We start from the raw sequence: 27747 nt of genomic DNA, 5'->3' as shown, positions 1-27747 counted from the left end.
AGGTAGACTTTTAATAGACAATGTGTAATAAACCTCCTTCTTACATAAAAAACAATGATGAAGAGGTCAACCTGTGAGACTGACAAGGACAAACAATAATAGCGCTTTCGCTGCTACTCCTACTGAAAGATACATAAGGCTATCCCGTTTTGTCATTTCCCCCACCCCTCATGCCAGATCCAGTTATATACTAGATTCATGATTGCAATACGTTACAATTCAAAATTATATCCAGTTTATTCCGTCAAATCGATGATAGAATATAATGTGAGACAGACATATACAATGACAAGTCGGCACTCTTTTCGTGAATTGTCAAATCACTTTATACAATTTACGGCTCTATACCAAACATGTATGGTTCGTTTTTAAAGGTCGATAACATATTTGTGATTTTCCAACGTGTCAGATAAATAGGCGGTCTGTCGTCCATCCGATGTATTTGCTTTTACAGTGGAGAGATATTTATTCCAGATGAGAGTAATCACATAATTTTGAATTTTATGAGTAATCAAATATTTTTAAGCGACCCGATCCGATATTTATGCGGATACGGACTAACGATATTTTTGCTGGTCACAAAGGATCACATATTTTTACCGAGGTAGTGTCGTCATATACTTATGCCTCCCATGGAGCATCAGATATTTTTGCACGGCTGCCCATAGTCATTTATTTATGCTGGTGACTGTACACCACATGCCTTACGATATGCAGAAATGCTTTAAGCAACCACAGTTGCCGGGTTTGTACTTACAATTTACCGTCACATGTTTTGATCGCTAATCCTGTGTAATACACAGTGATTTAATACATTATATGGTTTATTAATGTAACTTAATAATCGAACTATTTAATGCCTATTGGTTGCTCAAGATATATTTAGTAATCTTAGAAATGTAGGGCATTCAAATAAGAAACACGTCAAAAATCTACAGAACTATTGTTTTGAAGTGATATTATTTGGTCATCAATATTAAGTAGGTCTAAAATATAGTTTTAAACTAATAGACCAATAAACGCGGAGTAGTTTAATATACATTACTAATAGAAATATCTAAATTTGAATACCTGAGGCATTTTAAAACACGCAGCAACTTTTTACACATCGCACTTCCTGAACAACTTGCAAAGTAAAATAGATAAGAAATACTGTGGTTATGTTTATATGGTTGAAACATTTTTTAAATATTGTCACGTTGGTAGTCTGTGTTTTAAAAATTGTTTATGCCGTATCTGTGCAGCCCTTCACAGATAATAAATAAAAAACCGCATACACTCCGTTTTGCAACTCGAGTTGCGACGATCATTTTAGAGGTGCGCAATCTTGAAACTCTAGTTGCTGGAATCATGTGAGTGGTTAAATTTTATGCCCCTTTCATGCAATACATATGCAAATGGAAGACTCTTGCTTGAAAGCAATTTTCTCCAGTAAACCAATGATAAGATTTTATCTAAGAGAAGGTTAATTTAATTCAAGATTAAAGAGAAGTAACATATCTGTGTAACATAGTTACCTATTTTTATAAAGACCAAAAAATCCATGCAGCCACAAGGGCTAAGATGGCCGGCTCTTTATCATTTGTCACCATGCCTGTCACGTTCTAACAAGTATGTAAGTGCGAAAGTGACGCATGACATAACAGGTGATAAAAACGCTACCATGATACCGCTGCAGGTTGTTTCAACGTTTCAAATTTACAGTTGTAAATAAGTAGTTACTATCAAACAAGAACCTTAATGGGTAGCCATTATTGTCTAATCTGAACTGTTGGTAAATGATGAAGGCCATTTATTTCAGATGTTGTACAGAATTTTTTGTATAATAAATGAGCCTTAGTCATTTATTTTAGAAGTCGAAGTATTACATCTAAAATAATTGTACTAAAATTGCTAGGTACTGTAATATTCTTTTTCAAAGCTTATTTGTGGTGTTTAAGTTCGGGTACATATAGCATGCGCTAATACTAACTGGGGACCGTTTCTCAAAAGCTTGTAACTTGTAATACAAGCGGATGTCACTTTTTGACAGTTTTTGTTAGAAAGGGATTTGTATTACAAGTAACAAGCTTTTTAGAAACGGTCCCGGTGGTGGCTACCTACCACCAGCTAGTAGCCAGTGTGTGAGATGTATAGAAAGTTACGCAGATGTTAGAGAATATGTCAGTTTGACACTGATAAGGTAGTCGTAGTAAAGCTACTAGACGCGTAGTTTCACTCGCCACTATTAAAGAATGGTACTTACTTGGACGCGTAGTTTCACCCGCTACTATTGTCGCTGACTGTACAACGGGAAGAAGCCTGTGCCCAGTACTGGGACGTACTAGTGAAGACGATAACAAATATGTAATAGATATATAACATACTAAGTTCCCATATCCTTTTAAAAGACATAAAAGGTGCCAAATTCAAAACTGCAAATTTGGGAGGATAGGTACTCTAGTCTAGTCTAGTTACAAAGAGTCTACAGCTACAACTAATAAGAAAATCACCGAGTCCACAGACTAATCAATCAGTTTCAGCCAATTTATCTCCGCTGAGTATCAATCCCGTCTGTGTCAGAGCAATAAATCAGTCGATAGTGCAGTGAGCGGAGTTACTTGGTCTCCCACGCTGTACTATCAGTTCCTCTATACATGTAACTTATGTATTGGCAATAGAAATTCTAAGTAGATAGAAGTGCATTTGTTCCAAATCTCTGTAGCGATTAATGCAGACATTTTTATATTTCTCTCATACAACAATAGTATTGACTTGCCATGACATGCAGTAGATAATTTAATTGCTACATTCCTCCTTGCATGAAATAAGTGTTGACTGGTATTTTGATATGTTAACAGCGACAAAATGCTGTTGTTAAATTCAAGTTTCTGACCTCAGAAGCCCATTGGGTCATAATCAAATACTTGTCACGTAAAGCCTTAAAAAGCTCGACCCAACCAACGAAAACTAAGTAGCCAAGAAAACAAAAAGAATCATTTATAGCATCAACGAATAGATTCCTAAGCTGTGTACGTCGTAGCTTTATCCGTATATATGTCTCGTCTGACTCCACCGATAGATAAATCTCGAGATAAACCAGACAGAGTGGATAGCGTGAACGTGATGAAACACTTGCGGTCAGTCTTTAAACGAAGTTGTATGAATTAAAAGAATAGAATACCTGTTATTAATAGAATATTATGTTATGTGAAATGAAGTAGGCGGTCCAAAATTATTTTCGCTGTCTTGTTCTTTGTCCCCAAAAATGTGAAAGATTGTAGCTTTTTGTATGAGATGAAATTTAATTTCCAATTTTTCTCATGTAAAATATAATCTATACAGCTAGAAAGACATGCGATAGCACTCGATTTTTTATTTCATTGATAGAAGACGGAAATACTAGCGTGAGAGAGTGGTCAGAAACAGGGATGTTGCGGATGCCGATTTTTTGACATCCGCGGACGCGGATGCGGATGTCAAGATAGTACTTACCATAAAAAATGTCAAATATTACATTTTAGTAATTTTTATTTCAAAAAACCGGCCAAGTGCGAGTCAGACTCGCGTTCCAAGGGTTCCGTACATTAAGTCCCACTCACGCTTGACTGCTCATTTCTAAGAGGTTTTTTTGGTTAATACCTAGCAGTCTAGCACTTACGCCGATGCTAAGACGTTCCTGTACCGACCTGTTCCACATCCGCATCCGCATTAAATCAGCATCGATTTTATGCGGATGCGGATGCGGATATTCGCAACATCCCTGGTCAGAAACAAAGACAACGAAAATAATTTTAACCCAGCCTCCCTTTCGTATACCACAATCAGGTGTTTACAAGTTTCCCGCTTATTGTCTCTTCTTTCGAGGCGATCCCTTAATTTGCCTGGGTCATAAAAAGCTCAACCCAAATAAAACTAAGTAGCAGTTAGCTTTGTACGACGTAGCTTTATCCGTATAGGCATGTCTGTCTTCACCGATAGATAGGAGTAAATCTTGTGATAAACCAGACAGTGGATGGCGTGAACGTACTGAAACACTTGCATTGAGTCTATAAACGATGTACAGTCAGCAGCAATAGTTGCTAAGCGGGTGAGGTGTTAAAAATAATCTTGACGCGACTTTATTGTTAAGAGAATAAGAGCGCGTCAAGGTAATTATGAATGCCTCGCCGGCTTAGCTACTTCTGCTGTTGACTGTACGAGTATAGCGGTTAGCTTGAAAGAGTATATAGGGGGAAGTTTGAAAGTAGCACCAGTAACGGAGAAGATGAGGAGTAGTAGGCTAGCGTGGTATGGGCATGCAATGAGGAGGGATGAATGCCATATAGGCAAAAGAATGTTAGGGATGAATGTTGATGGACCGAGAGCGGATAGAAGACCCAAAAAACGATGGATGGATTGTGTGAAAGAGGATATGAGAAAGAAGAGTGAGTACTAAGGTGACTCAAGATAGAGGAGAATGGAAGAGAAAAACATGTTGTGCCGACCCCACATAACGTGGGATAAGGGCAGGAGGAAGAAGAGTGGGTAGCTTGAAAGTTAATAGAATAAAATATTATTCTTCATCACACCAGCTCGTAATGGTATGGAAGCTGCTTTCCATCAGGTGGGTCGAATGCTACTCGGCGTAGTATAAAATTTATCTAAATATTTAAGTTCCATTTTCCGTTAGATATCACGGTGATTACACTGATCTGACCCGAGACAACACGTTAATAAATATGCACGTAAATGGGCCATTTCCACTTTTTTCTTAATTAGTGAATCTCTATGTTATTTCTACTCAGAATCACGAGATCTTTCTATCCTAATAGGAGAAAAAGAGTGTCCCAAGGTTTTTTTCCCATTCCGTTGCCATTTTTCATAGAATTTGTATGGCGGTCACGGAATGGAAAGATCGAATAAAAATGTATGGAAATTTTGGGACATTTTTTCTCCTATTAGGATAAAAAGAGTTCATGATTCTGAATAGAAATAACTTAAAAAATCCCAATTAAAAAAAAATCCGTCGTCCGGATCCGCATCCAATGTGAAGACCGCTGCACTCAGCTAACTTTACCTTTTAAAACGGTGACCCATTTGACGGACGGTTTACGCGAGTAGGTATACTTGTAGCGGGATGTTAGTTTAGCTGCAGTTTGCAATTACCTGTGTAGATATTTCTGCACAGTTTATATTGGTCCAAATCATAGGAGGCAGCGGCTTAGTAATTTTTTTTTTCATTTATATATTCATTTTATTTTAAACTTTAATTCAGGTAACAAGGCCCAAATTATATACTCCTTATAGACTAACATACACATCATTTTGTAAACTTAAAAACTAAACACTATTTTGGCGACAGAACAGCGTGGCTCCGTTGAATCGTGAAATATGAAGCTGATACTCGTAGTATAAATATTATTTATGAATAGCAGAACACGTAAGTAGTAAATTATGGGAGATAATGGAATACATTTATTTCAGCTCATTGCGTCTTTATTTAATAAAGAAGATTTGCTAACTCCGTAACGTAAATCGCTATTTTCTTGTAACTTGCTCACAAACATAAACTTATGAATATGCATTATATTCTATATGCATTGCGCGTTGCATATTAACCCGAGCCACTGCGACTTCGCTTTATATACGTAATTTTAGTGTACGGTTAATTAAATTTATCATATACAGAATTAATTTGCCTAGTACACCATGTCCCTTTAGGACTTTATAGAAAAAACATCCCATCTCATACCACCGGATGTCGTGAGTGTGGTGTGTAGGCAAAGTGACAACCCTAGTGTACAAGTGAATAATCTAGATCAAGTGCGGGTAGTTCGCAAAACCCGCGCAGCAAGAAGACGTTGATACAATTCTTCACCAGTCTGCCTGTGACCACGAACGTAATGTCACGTTCGAAACGTCAGGCCATAAATAAACATAAGTCTTACGCGATTAAGTCCCGTGTTAGTTATAAAAGTATGAGTGAGGATCGTGTTAGTTTAAATCAACTTTATAGAAGCCCATAAAAACTACCGACTTGAACCCCATGTACTAAGTTACTAGCGAGACAACCTGTATATCTTGCCGCGCTTATACTCTGACGTGGCCTTATTTAACCGTCAGTTAAAGGGACAGATAAATCCTTCAAGAATTTAATATGAACCTGCAGCAGGTCCGTTTAATAAACGGCTCAGCTGCACTCGCGTTCCGTCTCCTTTGCATTTAATATAGTGCAATATTAACTGACCGTGAAGTCAACTCGAACGTATACTTGACATCAAAACGATATATGAATGATGTCAGTTGTTACCATACGCGTGTGCGTCTCGTTCGCACTAACAATTCCTTCCGTAAATACATATATCAATTTAAGCAGCAGCGTCTAGAAGATTTTGATGCGATGTATGACTCTATCTCTCACACACTAACTGCGCTGTCTATGCGTGTGTCCCTGTCTAACATGACTATTTCTCTCACTCTGTCAGTATGGTTAAGAGTGCTATTATATAAAGTACTCACTGTGGTTCATGTTCCGTCAGCAACTCCTCAAAGTGTATGACCAGCGAGTGCGCGGGGGGTGCGCGCAGCTCGCTGATGCATTCCACGTCATCAGGGTAGGGGCGGGGGAACCCGGGGGAGGAGACGGTGGCGTGTGGCCGGAGGTGAGAGAGGAAGATCGTCTCGTTGCATTGGATGGTGGTCGCGATGTACGGGTCTGCAACAAAAAGAAAAATGTTATAAATATAAACTCGTATGTGGTTTCAGCACAACATGTAAACCAATAAAAAAAAAAACAAAAAACAACTGGTTGCACTCAGGGAGTGCCGGCAGACGTGAAAATTCAATGACTATTGCAAAATACACTATGTATAATTGAGGTTAACGCCATCTGGCGTCAGCGTTAATTACTTGAAACCCCTAAGCACATCACTGTTAGTACTCTAGTTATATTAATACCAGTTAGAGCCAAACTCACTGGATGGCATTTAAATCAATAAAGAAAAACCCAATGACATTACATGTAACAGTTTTTCGATCAGTCTTCGACGCTGTCTCGAGTTTAACATTTTTTCCCCACCTCAAAAAGTGCACAGCGCAGCTAAAGAAGTTTTCACTTCTATAAACTAGACAAGCACACCTATACATCTACTTGTTAATGATAACTGACAATGATTACTGGATACAATATCAGTTGTCACAACTGCCTGCCTGCTTATAGAATAATAGTAATAAACTTTACTAATTAGCAAGTTTGCTGCTTCTAGTACATTCTCGGCGATGTCCTCATCAATTGACTGAAACGCTAAACGGGTAAAATAACAGTTGAATTCCACAAGAACATACGAGTATCTTATCGTTCGTTTTTATTTGCATTAGAAAAAAGGTACCTAAACAATATTGACGTGTCTTTTTATTAAGAAACACTTGAAAAATAAGTCACGGCACTCACGGCAAATATGTAACAATTATACGATAAAATACATTCTTTTGCTTTTCAATCAAGCGTTTTTCAATCACGTCAAGATCGCGTAGTCTAGTCTTTTACTAATGCTAAAAAAAAGCGAAATATAAACCTGCAACTTTGTACCTAAACCAAGCATTTAAATAAAGTTTGCAAGCACTGCAATAAAACGTGCAGTCCAAACAGATCCGCCGAACAAATAACAAATAACTTTCTGTTTGACGGATATTTTTGCAGATTCTGGGCTTTTCAACGGAGCATCTGGCTTTTTATATGTTTTTAATTGAGCTACGGATTTATTGGATGACGGACATACAGTAGAATAGATAAAGAGTGATAGAATGAGGTTATTTTATGCCGACTGACAAAAATGTTTACTGCTGCATATCACTACACTTTATAAAAGAACTAGCGACCCGCCCCAGCTTCGCACGGGTTAACAATATGAGTATACTTAAACCTACCTCTTGAATCACTCTATCTATTAAAAAAAAACAGCATCAAAATCCGTTGCGTAGTTTTAAAGATCTAAGCATAATAGGTACATAGGGACAGACAGACTACGGGAAGCGACTTTGTTTTATACTATGCAGTGATGTAGTGACGCCGCGCCTGTCTGTGTATGTTTGCGATAAACCCAAAACCTATTGAATAGATTTTCATTCGGATTTCACCTATGGATATAGTGATTCTTGCGGAATTGTACAATTTAATATTGTCTTCGGTTACCGCGATAGTTACACATGAAATAAAGGTTAGGGTTCGAAACGTCGGAATGTATAGAATAAATTCAATATACGCGATATGATCCGTTTTAATAGTTTTATTTTATAATTGTACAATTTGTTAACACGTGCGAAGCCGGGTTGCTAGTTGTTGGTAATTTTAACAAACATTTGTGTTCGTGTGTCGAAGCTAAATGAGAATATTTGGAAGATAATAGGTAAGTTTTGTTAAAATGTATTTTAATGATTGTAGATTTAATTGTAATGAACTTTTGTGAAAGACGTGTGAATAAGAAAAAATATTGAAACATATTCTTTGTTTACATATTTTGGGCCCAACCCTACAGGTGAACATGAGACTATCTGTAATGACAGGATTTTCATGTTCAAAAGCTAGTTGAGATTAATTCTATTTCCTGACGATATTTCTTTCGAGAAGAAGTTCCTAATAGCGAGCAACAGATAAATTAAATAAATATTACGGAACAATATTACACAAATCGTCAGGATGTCAGAAGGTCAGACAGCGTCTCAAAAATACTAAATAGTCTCTCAAAGGTGCAACATCATACTTTTTAGGGTTCCGTACTTCAAAAGGAAAAAACGGAACCCTTAAGGATCACTCGTGCTGCTGAACCAATTAAGTTGAAATTTGGTACACATATGTAAGTCTGTGACTCAAAGACGGATATGTAATGTAATTAAATGAATTTTAAACATAGGGGGACTTTTGGGGGGTGAATGAGACAGTTAAAAAACAAAGTTTTGCAAACTATATTGTGTTATATATTATATGAAAGAGCTCATTGTGAGAATCTCAAATATTTTTTTAATAATTTTAAGATAAATAGTTTTTAATAAAATAGGCAAAAAATTACCCCCCCCCCCCCCTATTTCCGAAACTACTGGGTCCTAAATTAAAAAAAAAATACAGAAAATAGCTCTTTACGTATAAATTACTAGAAATTTAAACCTATTAGCAGGCATCGGAGTTTTTATCGCATGGTAAGACTAATAGCAAGCTATGGAGTCGACATTTGCCATAAATGTAAACTCTTATTCATACTCATACTCATGGTTAATTTTATTTAATATGAGAACAGATTACTAAATAGTTACTACGTATATAAGTTTCATTTATTAAACCTCATTTGTTGCAATAAATGTATGTTTCAATTGGGCGAGTTGTACTTCACAACTCAAGCACACTATAGCAGATTTTTCATAGTCATATTGTAAATCGTTGTATGGCTCTATCCATGCCAAAATTGCAGCAATTTCTGGGTTAGGCATAATAATTAATTATGGAATATTCCACAACGTATTTACCACTTACAGATATAAATAACTACTACGTTTGCAATCACCAGTGATTGACACATGACAAACACTAAAATTAAATTAGCTAAAAGTTTACCAATCTAATGTTTTAAAAAGAAAAAGAAAAGAGTGGTAATATCAAAGGGGGATCATATTAAGTGGATCACTAAAGGGATTAAGGTTTCAAGTTGCATGAAGCGCATTTTGACGGCTGGTAAAAAATCTGGATCTGAAACAATAGGACGCTACACAAAGAATTACCTAAACATTTATAGGCGTGTAATCAGGCATTCCAGGAAATTGGCGGTGCAGACTCAAATTAACAAAGCAGAGAACTCATCAAAACAGATTTGGAAAGTAGTGAATAAACACCGCAATAAAAGTAGTGGAAGATCAGCTGAAAATATGCTAATAAAAAATGAAGGTCCAAATGGTCAATCCTCAATTGTTAACGATCCCAGTGCTATTTGTACAATGTTCCTTGAACAATTTTGTCAAGAAAGTGCTTCAGGTAATACTGGTAGCCTTGCTCTGTCAATACTTCGTTCTCACATTAAAAGAGTAGAAAATGATATGGTGTTTGAGCAGGTGAATTCACAGGAAATTATCGTGATGGTTAAGAAACTAAAATCCAAGACATCGAGCGGGTATGATGATATCCCAATCACGATCATCAAAGATAATATTGATATCCTAGCCGGTCCACTAGCGTATCTTTTTAATCAGTGCGTGGAGAATTCTGTTTTTCCTGACCAATTCAAGATAGCTAAAATCATTCCAGTGCATAAAAAGGGATCGAAAACTGATAGGAAAAACTATAGGCCCATCTCACTTTTACCCACACTATCCAAGCTGCTTGAAAGAGTTATGAAGGACAGGCTCACCAGGCATCTGTATCTGAATAAAATCATAAATGAGAGACAGTTCGGGTATCAAAAGTGTAGAGGCACAAATGATGCGATCAGCACTCTCATTGCGGACGTAGTTGGTCAACTTAACAATAAGAAAAAAGTGGCGGGAGTTCTGCTGGATCTTAGCTCCGCTTTTGATATGGTCAACCATAGCATACTGCTATCAAAGCTGGAACACTATGGAGTCAGGGGCAACTCACTGGCCCTATTCCACGCGTATTTAACCAACAGAAAGCTCTTTGTAGAGATTCTGTGGACCAAAGACCAACATGAAAAAGCCTACAGATCACGCATCGCTAACGCACACAGAGGGGTTCCACAGGGGTCCATATTAGGCCCTACTTTCTTTATTGTTTTCACCAATGATCTAATTAAGTATATTGAAAACAATGTCCCCGACACTACCTTAGTTGTTTTTGCGGATGATACGAATGCGGTTATATCAGGAAGCAGCATATCGGAATTAAACGTTAAGGTGAATTATGCTCTGGGAACTTTCACGAGGTGGTTCCAGGCTAATAATTTGAAACTGAATGCCAAAAAGACCAATGTAATGTTATTTAGAACCACAGCCAAAAATAAAGACGCATTGCAGATTTCCCTTGAGGGTGATAAGATAGAGCAGGTAGAGGCTGCCAAATTTTTAGGGGTGTACATTGATTCCTATTTAAATTGGAAGCCAGAATTATCTGCCGTGACAAATGCAGTAAATTGCGCATGCTATGCCCTCAGAAGCCTTAGAGATGAGTTGCGACAGACTCAACTGAAAATAGTTTACCTTTCACTGGTAGAATCCAAATTGCGTTATAGTATCCAACTCTGGGGCAATAGTTACAAATATAATGTGCAAGCTGCTTTTATTGCGCAGAAAAGAGCTATTAGGATAATGGCAAGGGTACCACAGGATACTCCTTGTAAACCTTACTTTCTTGACTACAGAATCTTAACTGTTCCCAGCCTATACATGCTGGTTGTACTCACGGACTTAGTTAAGAATTTGCACTTGATTGAAACTACAGAACAGAGGGATAGACGTTTAGCTTCAAGACGTAGAGATTTACCTCAGACCGTGAGTATCAAACTTAAAGTTGTCAAGCACGCAGCATGTTTCCAGGCTATTGGACTGTTTAACAAGTTACCTGTTGAATTAAAGTCACACACCAATAGCCTCATTTTCAAAAACAAGTTGAAGACTTTCTTGCTAGAGAAGTGCTACTATTCGGTAGAGGAATTTGTAAATGAACGTAATTCTGACATATAAAAATGTAATACATGTTTTAAATTCTTAATTTACGATTTGACATCCTACATTTATATTGCAATTCAATCCTAATTCACATTTTATTGTTATTGTTTTTTTTTTTTTTTTTTTTTTTTTTTTTTTTTTTTTTTTTTTTCTCATTATTCACATTATTTAATTTCGTGTTTTAATGTTAATATTAGTTGCATGTTTGTTTGTTGTTTTTGTTGTTCATGTAGATTTAAGTAGATTATGATTCAAACACAATGTAAAATTGTTTATGAATAAATAAATAAAAATTAATAATTATGTTTTAAGGGAGTTCCCTCTGCCAACAAACTGTCCTGCAGTTTGTCAGAAGAAAAAAATATGTATATTAGGGTTTATTTCACCTGAATAAACGATTTTTTTTATTTACTAATCAATTTTATCAGCGGTCAGTACCTACATGACATTAGGTCTTTCGCAGTGATGTAGTTTGTATAGTTGTATGTTAAAATAGTTGAAGTTATGAATTCATAATGTAATAGATTTTTTTTATATCATTCTACTAAGATAATATACACGTCCGACCGCTCTAAAGGCATTTTAAGATAAATTAAATAAATGAGTATGAGTATGAATAAGAGTTTACATTTATGGCAAATGTCGACTCCATAGCTTGCTATTAGTCTTACCATGCGACAAAAACTCCGATGCCTGCCTATTAGAAATGTGAAGTCAAGCGTGAGCCGGATTTAATTACTTAGTTTTTGATCCGACCCTTACGGGTTTTTTAAATTACATTTTTACATTACAGCATACGTCACGTATTTCCAAATGACCTGTTTTCGCGCCCCCCGACAGGAAAAACACCGATATTTATCGACGCCTTACCAGACGTAATGAAATTCACGTATTATACAGATTTCCCGTGGGGCCAGTACCTGTGCTTGTAAGTGGAAGTCGTATTGTTTTAGCTACGATAATGGTATTTGAAAAAGTCACTTTCGTATTGCCACAGTAATATACCTACTAAAACCATATCAATAACACCTCAAAGTAAAAATAACAAAAATTACACTTAAAGGCGATAGGCCGGCCGTTCTCATGCGAAGACCGATTGACCCTCAGTTTTAATACTGATACTGGTATCTGGTATTATCAATTGTTATTTGTCATTTACTTCACATTATCCTTCACTGAATTATTGCTCCTAACCTATAGCCTTCCAATTTGATGCGACTTCATTCATACACCGGAGTGACGTGCGTATTTACCTCAGTGTGATAACCACGTATCAGCCTCCTTGCCTAGTCGGTAGTGTCTATTACACATTTAAATAAAAAAACCGGCCAAGTGCAGGTCGGATTCGCGTTCCAAGGGTCCCGTACATTAAGTCCGACTCACGCTTGACAGCACATTTCTCATAGATTTTCCTCTCATCTATAGGTAAAGAACTATTTTAAGTATTTTTTTCAAAATTTTAGACCCAGTAGTTTCGGAGATAAAGGGGGGAAAATGTTCCGTTTTTTCTTTTTGAGGTACGGTACCCTAAAAAACTCCACATTTATTCAAATCCATACAATGGCGTTCACATTTTAGAGAATAAAATTACTGACATTAAAAGAAGCGAAACATAAATAAGTGTTATGACTATTACGCGCTCACAGCCTTTTATTAAAACGGACGGCGAATAAAGAAAACGTAAAATCTTCTTTATTTATGTAAGGTCGCTATTACGTCGAGCTACACGTATCCCCAGAAAAGAGCTAGTATGTGAGGAGTGATATTATATTACATAGAAATAAATTTACTACATACTTTATTTAACTTTTTTACCTAGAGGCCAATTCTGTGCCACAAACTGGCCTCATCTCATCATGTTTATTTATTATTTTAATCTTTATTGCACAAAAGAAAAACGTTATAGTACAAAAGGCGGACTTAATGTTACTGGCGATTTCCAGCTCTAATCTTCTGATGATTTCAACTATTGGTGACAATTTTCAATGATCATGATGATGATGATGCATTCCTAGTATCCCTCATTAGGGACATATTTAGGGCTCGCAGAAGAAACTTCCATTTGTCGCGATCTTGAGCGGCAACTTCCAGCTCTTGCCAGCCGAGACCAGTTAGCCAGCCTCCTCAATAATAATAAATTATTTTCAATGATAATGCTAGAAAAAATTGTCCCGCTTTTTTGTAGCGAACACATAATTGAAAAATACTCAGATACATCATTTGTTTTGGTCCAGTAGATTGAATGTGGCTTTGTGATTTATGTATTTACTCTATAAGCGAGTTTTTAAATGCTAAGTTTAGTAATAAGGAGCTAGTTATACTTTAATGTAAGCATTTACATTTATTTTAGTAATAAGGCATCTTTATTTTGTGTGACTTCCAGCCAAGAAATCTAGATATTATATTTGCATGCTCAATTAAGTAGAGTATGGTGGACCATATAACTAATATTGTAACAACTTATTGTAACCCATATTCCGCAAATAAACAATCATTCATTAATTCATTCATTCAATGCACCGCATTGAACGGCAATATAAATTAGGAATGCTAAATGAACAAACAATAAACTAAATCAGTCGAACGAAATACTATTCGCTTCAGAACGTAATTGCGAATATATGAGTTATATCTACTAATACAACTACATACCAAAATATTTAATATATAACATTAATTAAACGTAATTGCCAATATATGAGTTATATCTACTATACAATATATGAGTTCGATAAATATTGTTTTGCAATAGAATAAGCTGTTTTGTTATTTCGATGCATTTCTTTTGCCTCAGTGCATCTATCAAAACATATTTGTTCAAAGAAGCATATTTAGTCATGAGTATTTTCAAGGCATTTTTGGCAAGGTATGCGATAAAAGGCTGATATGATGATGATGATGATTTTCAAGGGCATACAATCGTATGACGAGGTTTTATGTAGCGTTGACATTTTTTTAATCAAAACAAATATCATTTATTATCAGGCAACTAAGGCCCATAGATACATATATATACCTTACAAACATACATACAATAATAACAATCTTACAAGCTAAAAAATAATTTATTTCGGCGACACGGTGGTTTTCTGTTGTGTCGCCTGTTCCGGCTGTTAATAACTCTTGCTAAGCATTCATTAATTCCTTTAATGAATATTGCATAGGTTAATCTGGTTAAACATTACAATTACAAACTTTCGAATTTTAGTTCGTATAAAAGTTAATAAAAACGAAAAGGTCCAAAACACTCGTACAAACAATAGCAATAAAGGCAAAATTCATTCATTCGTTGAAATTATTAATTTAATGTGCTAATGAGCGAAAGGTTAAACATTACAATCAGATACTTTTCGTATAATATATAAGTTAATAAAAACACAAAGGTCCAGCAAAACTTGTTCAAACAATAGCAATAAAGGCCTAGGCCTACAACGTGAACATTTCCGCACGGCTGTCCACATTAAGAGGTATTTAGCCATGCGAGTCACGTGCTGTGGAAAGTGCTTATGAGGGGAATGGGCTTTAGGTCGGTTGTACATGTTAACTCATACCTATTCTCATGTATGGATTGCTAACTTGGCTTCCCGACACCAGTAGGTAATATTAAAGTGATTGCGTTTATACCATACTAGCTTTTGCCCGCGACTTCGTCTGCGTGTATTTAGTAATTTGGGTAGCTTATTTTTTATCCAATCTGCTTTTTATCGATTCTCCGTACAAATTTCCACCCCTCTTTTCACCCCCTTAAAGGATGACTTCTGGGATAAAAACTATCCTATGTCCTTCCTCGGGACTCAAACTATCTCTATACCAAATTTCAACAAAATCGGTTCAGCGATTTAAGCGTGAAGAGGTAACAGACAGACAGATAGACACACTTTCGCATTTATAATATAAGTATGGATGTTGTGGTGCAGCCCAAGGGAGATTAAAGCTCCATTTACACTGTGCGAGTACTTGCATACAATCTTCATTGATAAAGATAATGATTAAGATACAGAGTATTAAAAAAAGAATCAGTCTAACCAAACACCTCAATGTAACGCATGCAAGTTCTTGCTCTGTCTAAATGGTGCCTAAACCCCCAAGTAAGTGTGTCATCGTATGGCAAACATATTATAAAAATAGAAACAAATATATTATTCGCTTCTATTTTACTTGATGCGAGGCTCTCGTATAGAAATAGTGCAGTGCAGCAGCCAGAGTAGGTCTTTAGGTAATCATTGTCCCCCAGAAGTGAATTCAGATTTTACAAACTACCTATATAAATTACAAAGTGATGATAATACGGCTCGCAGTTGCACTTACACATTAACAGCCTAGGGCAGAAACCTGGGCATATCTGTACGCCTGCGGCCTACATTAGACTATTTAGCGTTATGTGAGTCACGTGTCGTGGAAAGTGTTTATGAGCGAGCGGTTAAGGTCGCTCGCACACATGTTAATTCATATTCTCACATATTATAGACATTTTTAATATTGCTTTTTAACAGGATTCAAAAAGAAGGTACCTATATATACATACTCTTATATAACACGCATAGTGAAAAAAAATCTTGCTTACCCGCAACACAAAATATTTTGTACTATATAAAAAAAAGCGGCCAAGTGCGAGTCGGACTCGCCCATGAAGGGTTCCGTATTTAGGCGATTTATGACGTATAAAAAAAAAACTACTTACTAGATCTCGTTCAAACCAATTTTCGGTGGAAGTTTACATGGTAATGTACATCATATATTTTTTTTAGTTTTATCATTCTCTTATTTTAGAAGTTACAGGGGGGGGGACACACATTTTACCACTTTGGAAGTGTCTCTCGCGCAAACTATTCAGTTTAGAAAAAAATGATATTAGAAACCTCAATATCATTTTTGAAGACCTATCCATAGATACCCCACACGTATGGGTTTGATGAAAAAAAAATTTTTGAGTTTCAGTTCGAAGTATGGGGAACCCCAAAAATTTATTGTTTTTTTTCTATTTTTGTGTGAAAATCTTAATGCGGTTCACAGAATACATCTACTTACCAAGTTTCAACAGTATAGTTCTTATAGTTTCGGAGAAAAGTGGCTGTGACATACGGACGGACAGACAGACGGACAGACGGACAGACGGACAGACAGACAGACAGACATGACGAATCTATAAGGGTTCCGTTTTTTACCCTTTGGGTACGGAACCCTAAAAAAGCGGCCAAGTGCGAGTCGGACTCGCCCATGAAGGGTTCCGTATTTAGGCGATTTATGACGTATAAAAAAAACTACTTACTAGATCTCGTTCAAACCAATTTTCGGTGGAAGTTTATATTTTTTTTAGTTTTATTATTCTCTTATTTTAGAAGTTACAGGGGGGGGGGACACACATTTTACCACTTTGGAAGTGTCTCTCGCGCAAACTATTCAGTTTAGAAAAAAATTATATTAGAAACCTCAATATCATTTTTGAAGACCTATTCATAGATACCCCACACGTATGGGTTTGACGAAAAAAAAATTTTCGAAGTATGGGGAACCCCAAAAATTTATTGTTTTTTTTTCTATTTTTGTGTGAAAATCTTAATGCGGTTCACAGAATACATCTACTTACCAAGTTTCAACAGTATAGTTCTTATAGTTTCGGAGAAAAGTGGCTGTGACATACGGACGGACAGACAGACGGACAGACGGACAGACAGACAGACAGACATGACGAATCTATAAGGGTTCCGTTTTTTGCCATTTGGCTACGGAACCCTAAAAATGGCAACTAGGAACGATGTGTGATAAAATTGACACTTGAATTGAGAATATGTAACACATTATAGTAGGCTATTTTTTTCAGGGCATTCAGAAATAAATATTTCACAAATAGGCCTTGGTGCTAGACAGTGAAATAATACAATAAATGTATAAATAAATACTGAAATATACGGAAAAAGTCCATAGCCCCGAAAATAAACCGAGATTTGAACCTAAGACCATCCCTCAGCTTCGCATTACCGATTAGGCAATAACTCTGTTTGTTTGATGTTTTATGATATAGGAGGCAAACGAGCAGAGGTAAGCGATTACCGCCGCCCATGGACACCCGCAACACCAGAGAGATTGTAGGTAGGCTGTATTGTATTTATATACAGACTAGCGACCCGCCCCGGCTTCGCACGGGTTAACAAAATATTCATGAACCTTCCTCTTGAATCACTATATCTTTAAAAAAAACACATCAAAATCCGTTGCGTATTTTTAAAGATCTAAGCATACATAGGGACAGATAGACAGCGAGAAGCGACTTTGTTTTATACTATGTAGTGATGTCTATCACAGTGCAAAAAAAACTGTGATTAACTCTGACTGATTTTATATCAGGATGTAACCTATGTATTTACATAGGTTGAGTTTAAAAACATCCTAACTAATTTTAGTATAGTATCAGGATTTACAAATTAGTTTTTTTTTGAACTCTACGAGTACCTATGTAAATTAGTATAGTTTCAGGCCTTTTTTTAATCTCTACATTTGTAATAGTTATAATAACTATGTATTAACAGTATAAGTGTTTTGGCATATCTAGAGCTGTAAACTTATACCTGTATTTATTTAAAGAATAAAGAATAAAGAATATCTTTTGCGACCATCCTTAGACATGAGCACCTACGCTAATGAAAGGTAATTAAAAGCTAAGTTTTAAGGCATCGTTGTTTAATGTACGTAATTAAAACTTACTTACACGCTACCTCCGCAGTGTTTAGTCGTAAAGTGGCTGGATATGAGGTTTTGTTAAAAGGAAATAAAACTTAAAATGTAATTAAGAAATTTAATTACTAAGCGGTAGAGAAGCGTTTAGAGATATCTACGTACGAGTAGTAATCGTTATTTGTTTTACAAGGGTGCAAAGTTGTTGTTTAACTCCTCGTGCTAATATTGATATCCGAGCAAGCGAAAGATTCCAAACTGATGCACGAGCATAGCGCGCGTAGTTGGAAAAATTAAAAGGTTTCAAGGCATGAAGGTTAAAAAAAAACTTTGCTACCGAGAGAAATACAAAAATGTTCATAATAGCATTGCGAGGAAAATACTAACTGTAAATTATTATAAACGACCCGTTCCGGCTTCACACGGGTTAAAAAATTATACATAAACCTTCCTCTTGAAGCACTCTATCTATTAATAAAAACCGCATCAAAATCAGTTGCGTAGTTTTAAAGATCTAGGCTACTAAACTATGTATATAGGGACAGACAGCGGGAAGCGACTTTGTTTTATACTATGTAGTGATCAGATCTAAATGAATGCGATTAAATATTTACCATTCAAAATAATCACTTTAAAAGTGAATTCAACTAGCTTAATACAAAAGGAAATAAAAACTAAAAATTTGAATCGGTTTCCTTAGTCACTCTTTTGGATAAAACTGAACTTTTTCATTTGTTTCGGAAATCATAAAGGGAATCATTTACGAGCTGGTGTGAAGAAAAGTACCTATATTCCAAATCAGTCCTACCGTCTTGAAGAAATCATGGAATTCTGTTAAAAAGATCAGAACCATATAAAATCACGTATCAAGCTTTTAACGAAGGTATCAAGAAAATCGTTTTAATACCCATCTCATCCCACAGCAACATTGTTTAAAGCCACTATCCGGACAGGTAATGTGTGTTTTATGCTTTAGCGGCCATAACAGTCGCGGTTGCACTTAAGTGCAACGAACAGTTTACCGGCAACATGCACTAGAATGTTGCAGATAATATTCATTTTAAATTTTCAGATACACTGTATGTAATAATTATTTGTGATACAAGTGCAGAAAGTAGCCAATCACATCTGGTGTAAAAACCTCACTATGAGTTTTATGCGGCCGGCGTCAACTCAAACGCTTGAACTAATATCAGTACGAGGGAGACGCATTGTGAGTTAGTTTACACAGTCGCTAGCGAATACATCAGTGTCTAACTCGTGGTAAGGACACTGCCCTAAGGCGGAAGGTTTTAAAGTCACATTAGACTCATACGAAACGTTACATACCCCATTTTAACAAAAGGTTTCAATGGACAGTAGGTTGTTACATTTTTACAGCAGTTCAAAACTATTTTGCCGGACAGGTAATACCTATTATGGCTGCTTTTCATGTAATATCGGAAGTGGCAACGCAGTAAAACACACATTACGTTTCAAAGTCAAGAAATTTCATTTTGCCGCAGATTTACAAAAGTTTTTACTCCGGCGTAAATTTATTATACGAACATTAATTAGTTTTAATAGTCGATGAATACTTTTATAACATTTTTACGGCGTATGAAACAACTTTCATACACGTGGATGTATACGGCTGTAACTTTAAAGTGTAGTTAAAAAGCCATTGCTGGAAGTTTGCAAAGTAATGTTTCTTATATTTTATTTTCTGTATAACTTTTCTGTGCACATAGGTATGTAATAAAATAGATTTATATAACTGCGTTTACAACGCCGTAAGATTTCGTGGGTAGAAAAGGTTTTTTTTATTCGTCATAGGTACTAAAAGTGCATGTATTATTGTAGTACCTAGTAGAATAGTAGTTTGTAAACACTTTATTGCACTAAACAAGTACATAACACAGAGAGAATACAGTAAATGTGTACAAAGGCAAACTTATCCCCTTAAGGGATCTCTTTCAGCTAACCTTAAGTAACTGAGAGAAATACATGCGAAATGGTAGTAAAACTAAGATAATATGTACGATAATATATGTATTATGTATGTACAGTCGACGTCAAAGAGATCTTTACGACTAACGTTACAAAAAATTATTTACACGACTTTATTGTCATAGCATTTAGGTCGTGTAAACATTTTTTTGTTACTTTGGCTGTAAATTTCTCTTTGACGTCGACTGTACCTAACAGGTTAAGAGGTACATAACATGATGATGTTATGTACCTCTTTACTCTTAAACCGCTGAATCGATTTTGATCGAATTTCATTTGGAGATAGTTTGAGGCCCAAGGAAGGAGATAGGATAGTTTTATATATCATCATCTCACTTAGACGAAGTCTTTGCCTTGTATGGACATGTCAGTCCTCCCGTGCCATCGCATCCTCGGTGTGTTGTAGGTATGTACCGGGTACGACCGCTGCCAGTGTGTGAATCTCCTAATAATACAAAACTTGGAAGTTGTTACCCAGTTTCAACGAAACGGCCTTGCAGAGCCTTTTACAACTCCATGGAGCATACTTTGAGAAATGTTTCAAACTATTTTACGCAGCAAGTTTGTTTCACGTCGTTAAGGACGAGACGATAGTGGACGACCGCGCGAATTTGCCTTTACATATAAAAGTAGGTTGTAGTCCTCATTTTCCTCTCTGGATGTGAAAATTATTATTAATAATTCACAAACACAGCTACGCCCTTCCGTTTGGTTATTTTGAATTTTTGATCATTGACGACGATTTTTCTAATGCACCTAGCATTAGAAAAATCGTTTGGAATTTTATACTTAATCAAAAAATCTAAAAAAGTCAAACGAAGAGGAAAAGCTATGCTTGACCGGAAGGTTGCGGGTCATTCTAGATAAGATTAGCTCAGGACCGGGACAAATGGCATATTAGAAGAGAGGCCTATGCTCAGCGGATTAAGGGCTGATATGATGATGAAATTATATAAAAAATATTTTCCATAGCGTCCTATTAACATCCAGAGAAAAATGAAAAAAAAAAACTACGTTTTAATTTTTAACAAACAGAAACGTCTGCGCACGATGCTATTTAGCTTAGAATTTAAAAGTGGAAAAATTACTGTCATGGGTAAGACTAGAACTCACGGCCTCTGGATCGATACTCCACTACGTTGGTAGGTATATAAAAGCGGCCATCCGCATTCATCTAAATGCGCTGTTTACACGTAGAGAGCTTCTTACAGAACTGGAAGCTAGTTGTTCCGCAAACCCTGACAATATACTTATTTTAGTATATAAAGAGCAGAGTATTTGTATTGTATTGTATACTTGGCATACAATGTACCATTTCAAACAGCTACGTTTCAAACGGCTCGCAGCTGTTCTGTGAATCGAAGCTTATTTTAGTCTATATCCCAAATACAGTTGTCATGTTTTATATGTAAATTCGTTTGTATTTATGGACATGCAGAGAAGATACAAAAAATACTTAACTGTTGAAAATTATGCAATGTGAAAACCTGTTTGAAAACTTAAACGAACGAACTGATATCTGCGATGAACACACAAATAAATGCTTTTACCAGGATTCGAACCCGGGACCTCCAGCTTTTATAGGCAGGTTGAATGTTTACGTGTATAAATCTCATTTTAAATTTTAAGATAATTAGATTTTGTCTCCCGTCTTAATATTTGAACATATTAATGTAGGTAAGTGACGTTTTCAACCAAAAGGTTTTACCACATTGTCGATAAGGTTTATTTCAAATTGATGCTATATGTAAATAGCGCCTTATTGACAATCGACAATAAGTACCCTTTTGGTTGAGAATGGCACATCGAGTTACTATGTTGTATTGTATACTGGGTCAACCAAATCTTGTCAGTAGAAAAAGGCGGCAAATTTGAAAAATCGCGGGTTAGCAACACTACGTTTGAATTATTCAAAAATCGTGTGTCATTTATAAATATCTTATCTGTGGAACTGTTTTGTTTACATTTCATCGTTGTTCGATGTACATTGCTGCTTTTTGTTCGTTTCCTAGGGATACCATACTTTAGTTTGCTTTACATTGCTACTGACATATCCGGCTTGACAGACTATGTGTTATGATAACTGGGTAGTACTACAGTTATCATAAAAATACTTCTTGGCGACTTCTCTAAACCCGTGTAAGTAAACCAACCATTTCGCAACCCATATTTTTCCATTACTTAACAAGGTATGCATGAAACAATCCACAGCAAATAAAAACGGAAACATGATTCATTTTCATAATTGAATCACCATTCGGACATATTGCGTATTTGCATCAAACAAAGTATGAATACTATGAATGTATTATTATTGGCATATTGTTGAAATTTCTTTCTTTCGTGAACTATTTGGTTTTGTTCTTTCTTGCGGTCATCAATTACAATATAGGCATGAGATTATAAGCTTGCTTGTTTTCAGTATACTGAAATATGGGAATTGCTTGCCGGATGTAATACTAACGGACGAGGGAAGCGAGGTCATTTAGTAACACGATGCTTAGAATTCATAATTATTTAATGGTATCCATGCTAGCGGTTCGGCGATGTTTTTCTTACGTACACTTTTATAAAGTTGTTCATACCAACTATACCTTCTTCGTTAGTAGACTCAAACTAAATGTTAGTATGTTTTACTGGAAAGACGATTGAAATAGTGAAAATGAAGTTAGAGATACACGTACTGAAACTCTGTACATGTTGGGAACTAGGTCGGTACCAGCTAGTTCGTAGTTGCACGCTAAACTCGATTAAAATACGAACTAAACCCTAATCAGGAGCCACATTCGAAGTTAACTAGCTCATTTTGATTTGATACTGATTGGCTAGCTGTGTGTGCTGTGAGAAACGTTGGAAGCATAAGTGGTTTCACTGAAGAATTCTATGTAGGTACATAACTTGTTCTTGATTTTTGACAAAAGTTTTGTAGCCTTTTTTAGGTATGCTGTGGGTGTTGGTACTTGTGTGTATAAATTCGAAAAGCTGTATTCAGGGGATACGGTGAGTGAAAATCTTGGCATATAGTGTCAATATGAATGTAGAAATAATATACACAATCATATATTATTTCTAAATTCATAAAATATATTCCAATGAAACTAGATATCATTCCGAATTTGGTCGCACTTTTGTTATTTGATAGACAATCTTGTACTTATATTGTATTTCTCTGGTTGTATTGGAACATCCCGGCGTCCGTTATTTTCAATGCTGCCATTGCTGCTAACATTGTATCGGCATAAATTCGGGTTAGTGCCAACATAACGAAAGTTCGAAATTCGAATTCAGTTTTTAATCGGTTCCTGTACGACTGGAATGTTTCCGGGGTGTTGGCACGACTGTGCATGTTGGCAATAAAATGGCGGAATTGTAGATAGAATTAGAATTTTACTAACCCCGAGCATGGAATAAGTAATATATAGGTTATCGACATCGTTGGTATAGGTAGTCTGGCAAATCATTTGTGTCAGTAGAAAAAGGCGGCAAATTTGAGAAATTTAGGCGTTAATTCAATCTTTAAATGTAGGTATCTATCTATACAAATTCTATCGAATTGTTAGTGTATTTTTCGTTAATATCTACAAAAGTAAATGAAAGCTTACCCTTTCGAAACATTTACACAGAATGTAATATCTACCAAAAGAATGAAGTACGAAACCCCAACAAACCCGATAACAAACACATATTCAGCAAATAAATATTAAATACAAATACACGTTTGTAAAACTTTGTATAGCAGCTAGGTACAAAATTGTCCGAATCCGAAACTTTTCACTTTTTAAATTCAGTGAAAGGGAACAAACTAAAATGATTGACACCGTTTTTACATAAAAGAGGGGTAAGCAAGCATGAAAAGCGACAACTTTTAATGCAATTACTGTAGGTACCATTCAAAATCAAAACTTTATACAAGTGTAATAATGAGATACGACTTTGTTTGAAATTATATAACTACAGTGAAGCCATTTCGAACTTTGATGTCAAAATGATGTTATTTTGTTATTATTCATCCATGAAGCCTATTTAGATATTAATTTGTATAATGGATAATGGATATGATCAGGCAAAAGTAAACACATATCACTTTTGACATCCATTACAAATTGATAACAAGAAAATAGTAGTTTAATAGACCTTCATTTATCTTACGTACGAACAAGTAAAAATGCGAGCGAATGATAATAAAATGACATCATTTTGATATCAAAAGGTTCATTCGAATTGGTAATACCTACTATTTGTATTTAGGTAGTCAAATCCCTCGAGATCCGGCTAAGAAAAGTTGTTACTTTGTTATTTAAGTTTGGAACGCCAATTTCAAATGATGTTAGTTCGTTGGGAAAACACGGCCCTTAGTGCATTTTGTTTTGATTAGTTTTTTTACGTTCGTGGCCTACTTAACTGACATGAATGTGAAACTTACAAGGATATTCTGGCAGTTTGTTGCCGGTCCCATATTGGGATACTCTCCTCCAATTGAGGGGGATTTAAATCTTCTCGAGAGTCGAGACAGAGGTGTAGGGTTGGAGCCGGTGTAGCTTTATTTGACAATCATAAGCGCATTGTAATATGCCTACATTCCAGATACATATTGGATTTTTATATTGTTTCTACTCAGAATCACGAACTATTTCTATATTAATACGAGGGAAAAGAAACGTACCGTAATGTCTGTACTGTAATATCAAATAAATATCAGTTTCCAACATTTCAATATTATGTATTCTTTGTATAAAATACCCAGGAAATTTGAGAAAATACCTTATTTTATCTTTGAGACATTCGAAATACAAATTATACTTTTAGGGAATTTGAGTACAATAACGAATAACTCAACGAGTTCAAATAAACCTAATTTTATACAATTCAAGAAAAAAATATATAGTAGTTATGGTTAATGCGGATAAGTACGGCTGGGGGCTAAGTGTGTCTGGGGGCTAAGTGTGGCTGGGGGCTAAGTGTGGCTGGCCTTAGCATTGGGGTTTTTTAACACATTGATTAGTGCAGGCTGCAGGGGTTCTCAATCTTTTTCAGTCCGTGGCGCACTACAAGTTTAAAATTTTGGCGGCGGCGCCCTAACCTCTGGGCTATTCAAATTAGATAGGTAACATGGCGAGGTAAAGTCTATTTTTTTATTCCGTAGACTAAAATGACATTTCATAGTATGAACATCATGTGTCATTTCATACTATGAAATGTCATTTTAGTCTACCGAATAAAAAAATAGACTTTAGATTGCCTCACGATGCTCCTCTCTACTGTCTACGGCGCTCCAGGGCGTGTATGAACTCGCAATAAACATAACATAACACATATACATACATAACATATACACACACAACACATACACATACACATATACATAACATATATACATACATACATACATACATAAATAAGTTCTGAAGGAACCTCTTGCTTAATAATTATTCTGTTAAATCTTTCTTCAGATTTCGACGACCGGTCTGGCCTAGTGGGTAGTGACCCTGCCTGTGAAGCCGCGGTCCTGGGTTCGAATCCCAGTAAGGGCATTTATTTGTGTTGAGCACAGATATTTGTTCCTGAGTCATGGTTGTTTTCTATGTATTTAAAGTCTATTTTTTTATTCGGTAGACTAAAATGACATTTCATAGTATGAACATCATGTGTCATTTCATACTTTGAAATGTCATTTTAGTCTACCGAATAAAAAAATAGACTTTAAGTATTTGTATATTATATCTATCGTTGTCTGAGTACCCACAACACAAGCTTTCTTGAGCTTACCGTGGGGCTAAGTCAATTTGTGTAATAATGTCCTATAATATTTATTTATTTATTTATTATTATTTCTATCCGATCCCTACCTACCTCCATGTTATTCATGTAACTTCGTAAAGTTGTTATTATGTAATGATAATAGTTACCTAAAGTTTATTATAAGCTAACTCTGAACCGACACTAACGTGACAAAGTGCGGAAAGCCGTTATTATCATGTCATATTTTCATAGGAATTTAACTTTTATAGTAATATTTACTTCCATACACTGCCATTGCGTAATATATGTATTCAGAGTTATTCTGGTCCGAAAATTACAAGCTTTTTTAAAATATTCATGCCGGTTTTATGTTTTCATGTGATCCCATGGCGCCGCCCCGTTTGATATAAAAACGAAGACTCCTGCAATAAAATTAAATATGCAGGCAGTTAAGTCCGATTTAAATTTAAATTTAAACCTTTTGGATGTCAAGGTAAAATACGACAAGTATTGAATATTATACATTAACATTACCATAACGTGAAGGAATAAATAGATAAACAAAATAATGGCAAAATAAAAATAAATTATGGTTAATTTGGTAAAGCGATTCAAGTTCTTTGTTTTGTTTATATTTTTGCAAATGTTTATATGTATTTGACGGAGCAGTAAAGAGAACCTGCGAATAAACATTAAGGTTAACGTAAACAAATAAATACATATTAAGTAAGATCAAGGATACGAACGCAGAAAATTTCTGTACACCAACAAGTTATACATTATTGATGTACATATAAAAATTCCCACGCTCCTTTCAAACCGCGCCAACGGTTGCGGACCCCTGCCTCGCCCGGGGATTCCCCTATAAAGCCCGTAATCGTCGTTGCGCTTGTAAATTCCGACATGTGCTCGATATTTGAAAATCTAAATTGAACCTTGAAATCTAATACATAAGGTTTTCTTTTGGAAAGAAAGATGACATATCAGGATTTAGACAGACGGTTATACACGCTAAGCGGGGGACGAGGCGGACCGAGCGGTTGGCGACGCCTGACCCAGTTGTCGCACTCGACTGTCATCGGCGAAATGACTGTACCTGCGTTAAGGCGAAGGCTTTTAGTTATTAATCGTTGTTGGAAATGGTTGGCGATATCTGACAGTAGCATTCATACTTTATGAGATAACTGATGGAACTCATATTAAAATCTGAAATAAACTTTACAATGTGCAAAAACATCCAAATACTTACAAAATATTGAACAAATATCATAAATTTAAGTCTAAACATGAAAAATAGGGTATACACTTAAAACTTGATGCACTAACAGGAAATGCTCTACTGATTTGCGTAATTGCCATGATCCGTTGCAATTCGGGATACATGTAATCCGTGCCTAACGTAATTAGCAGGGGTACGCAACATTGGGCACACGATTAAGGGCAAACGTGCCGTTTGATCCAATATGATGATGTCATTCACGAGTGAATGAGTGAATGGATAATGTATTCGCATGATCCCAACCACACCCGCAAACGGCTCTAGTAATGGTAGATTGCTCATAGAGAGTAGATATAAATTAATAAATATTATGTGACAACCACGGAAAATTGCTTAAATCGAATATTAGAAAAACAAACTTCTAAAAATCATAAAAACAAAAAAAAATACGTTTTTTACGGATTTAAAATTCCATGCATTTTTTATTTACATAATTAATTCAT

At 35.7% G+C, this 27747-nt stretch overlaps 1 protein-coding gene across 1 annotated transcript in view; it reads right to left on the bottom strand.

Annotated features, from left to right (window-relative positions):
- The window catches only part of LOC134652291 (uncharacterized), a 306378-nt gene that overhangs the window by 71307 nt on the left and 207324 nt on the right, over window positions 1–27747 (bottom strand). The window contains exon 8 of the mRNA XM_063507464.1: window positions 6481–6676. Within this exon, the coding sequence (XP_063363534.1) occupies window positions 6481–6676 (196 nt within the window). The remainder of the gene's footprint in view (window positions 1–6480; window positions 6677–27747) is intronic.

The sequence above is a fragment of the Cydia amplana genome, chromosome 11 (assembly GCF_948474715.1).
Source record: "Cydia amplana chromosome 11, ilCydAmpl1.1, whole genome shotgun sequence".
In the NCBI taxonomy this organism is placed as follows: domain Eukaryota; kingdom Metazoa; phylum Arthropoda; class Insecta; order Lepidoptera; family Tortricidae; genus Cydia; species Cydia amplana.
This window is presented reverse-complemented; position numbering and strand designations above follow the sequence as displayed.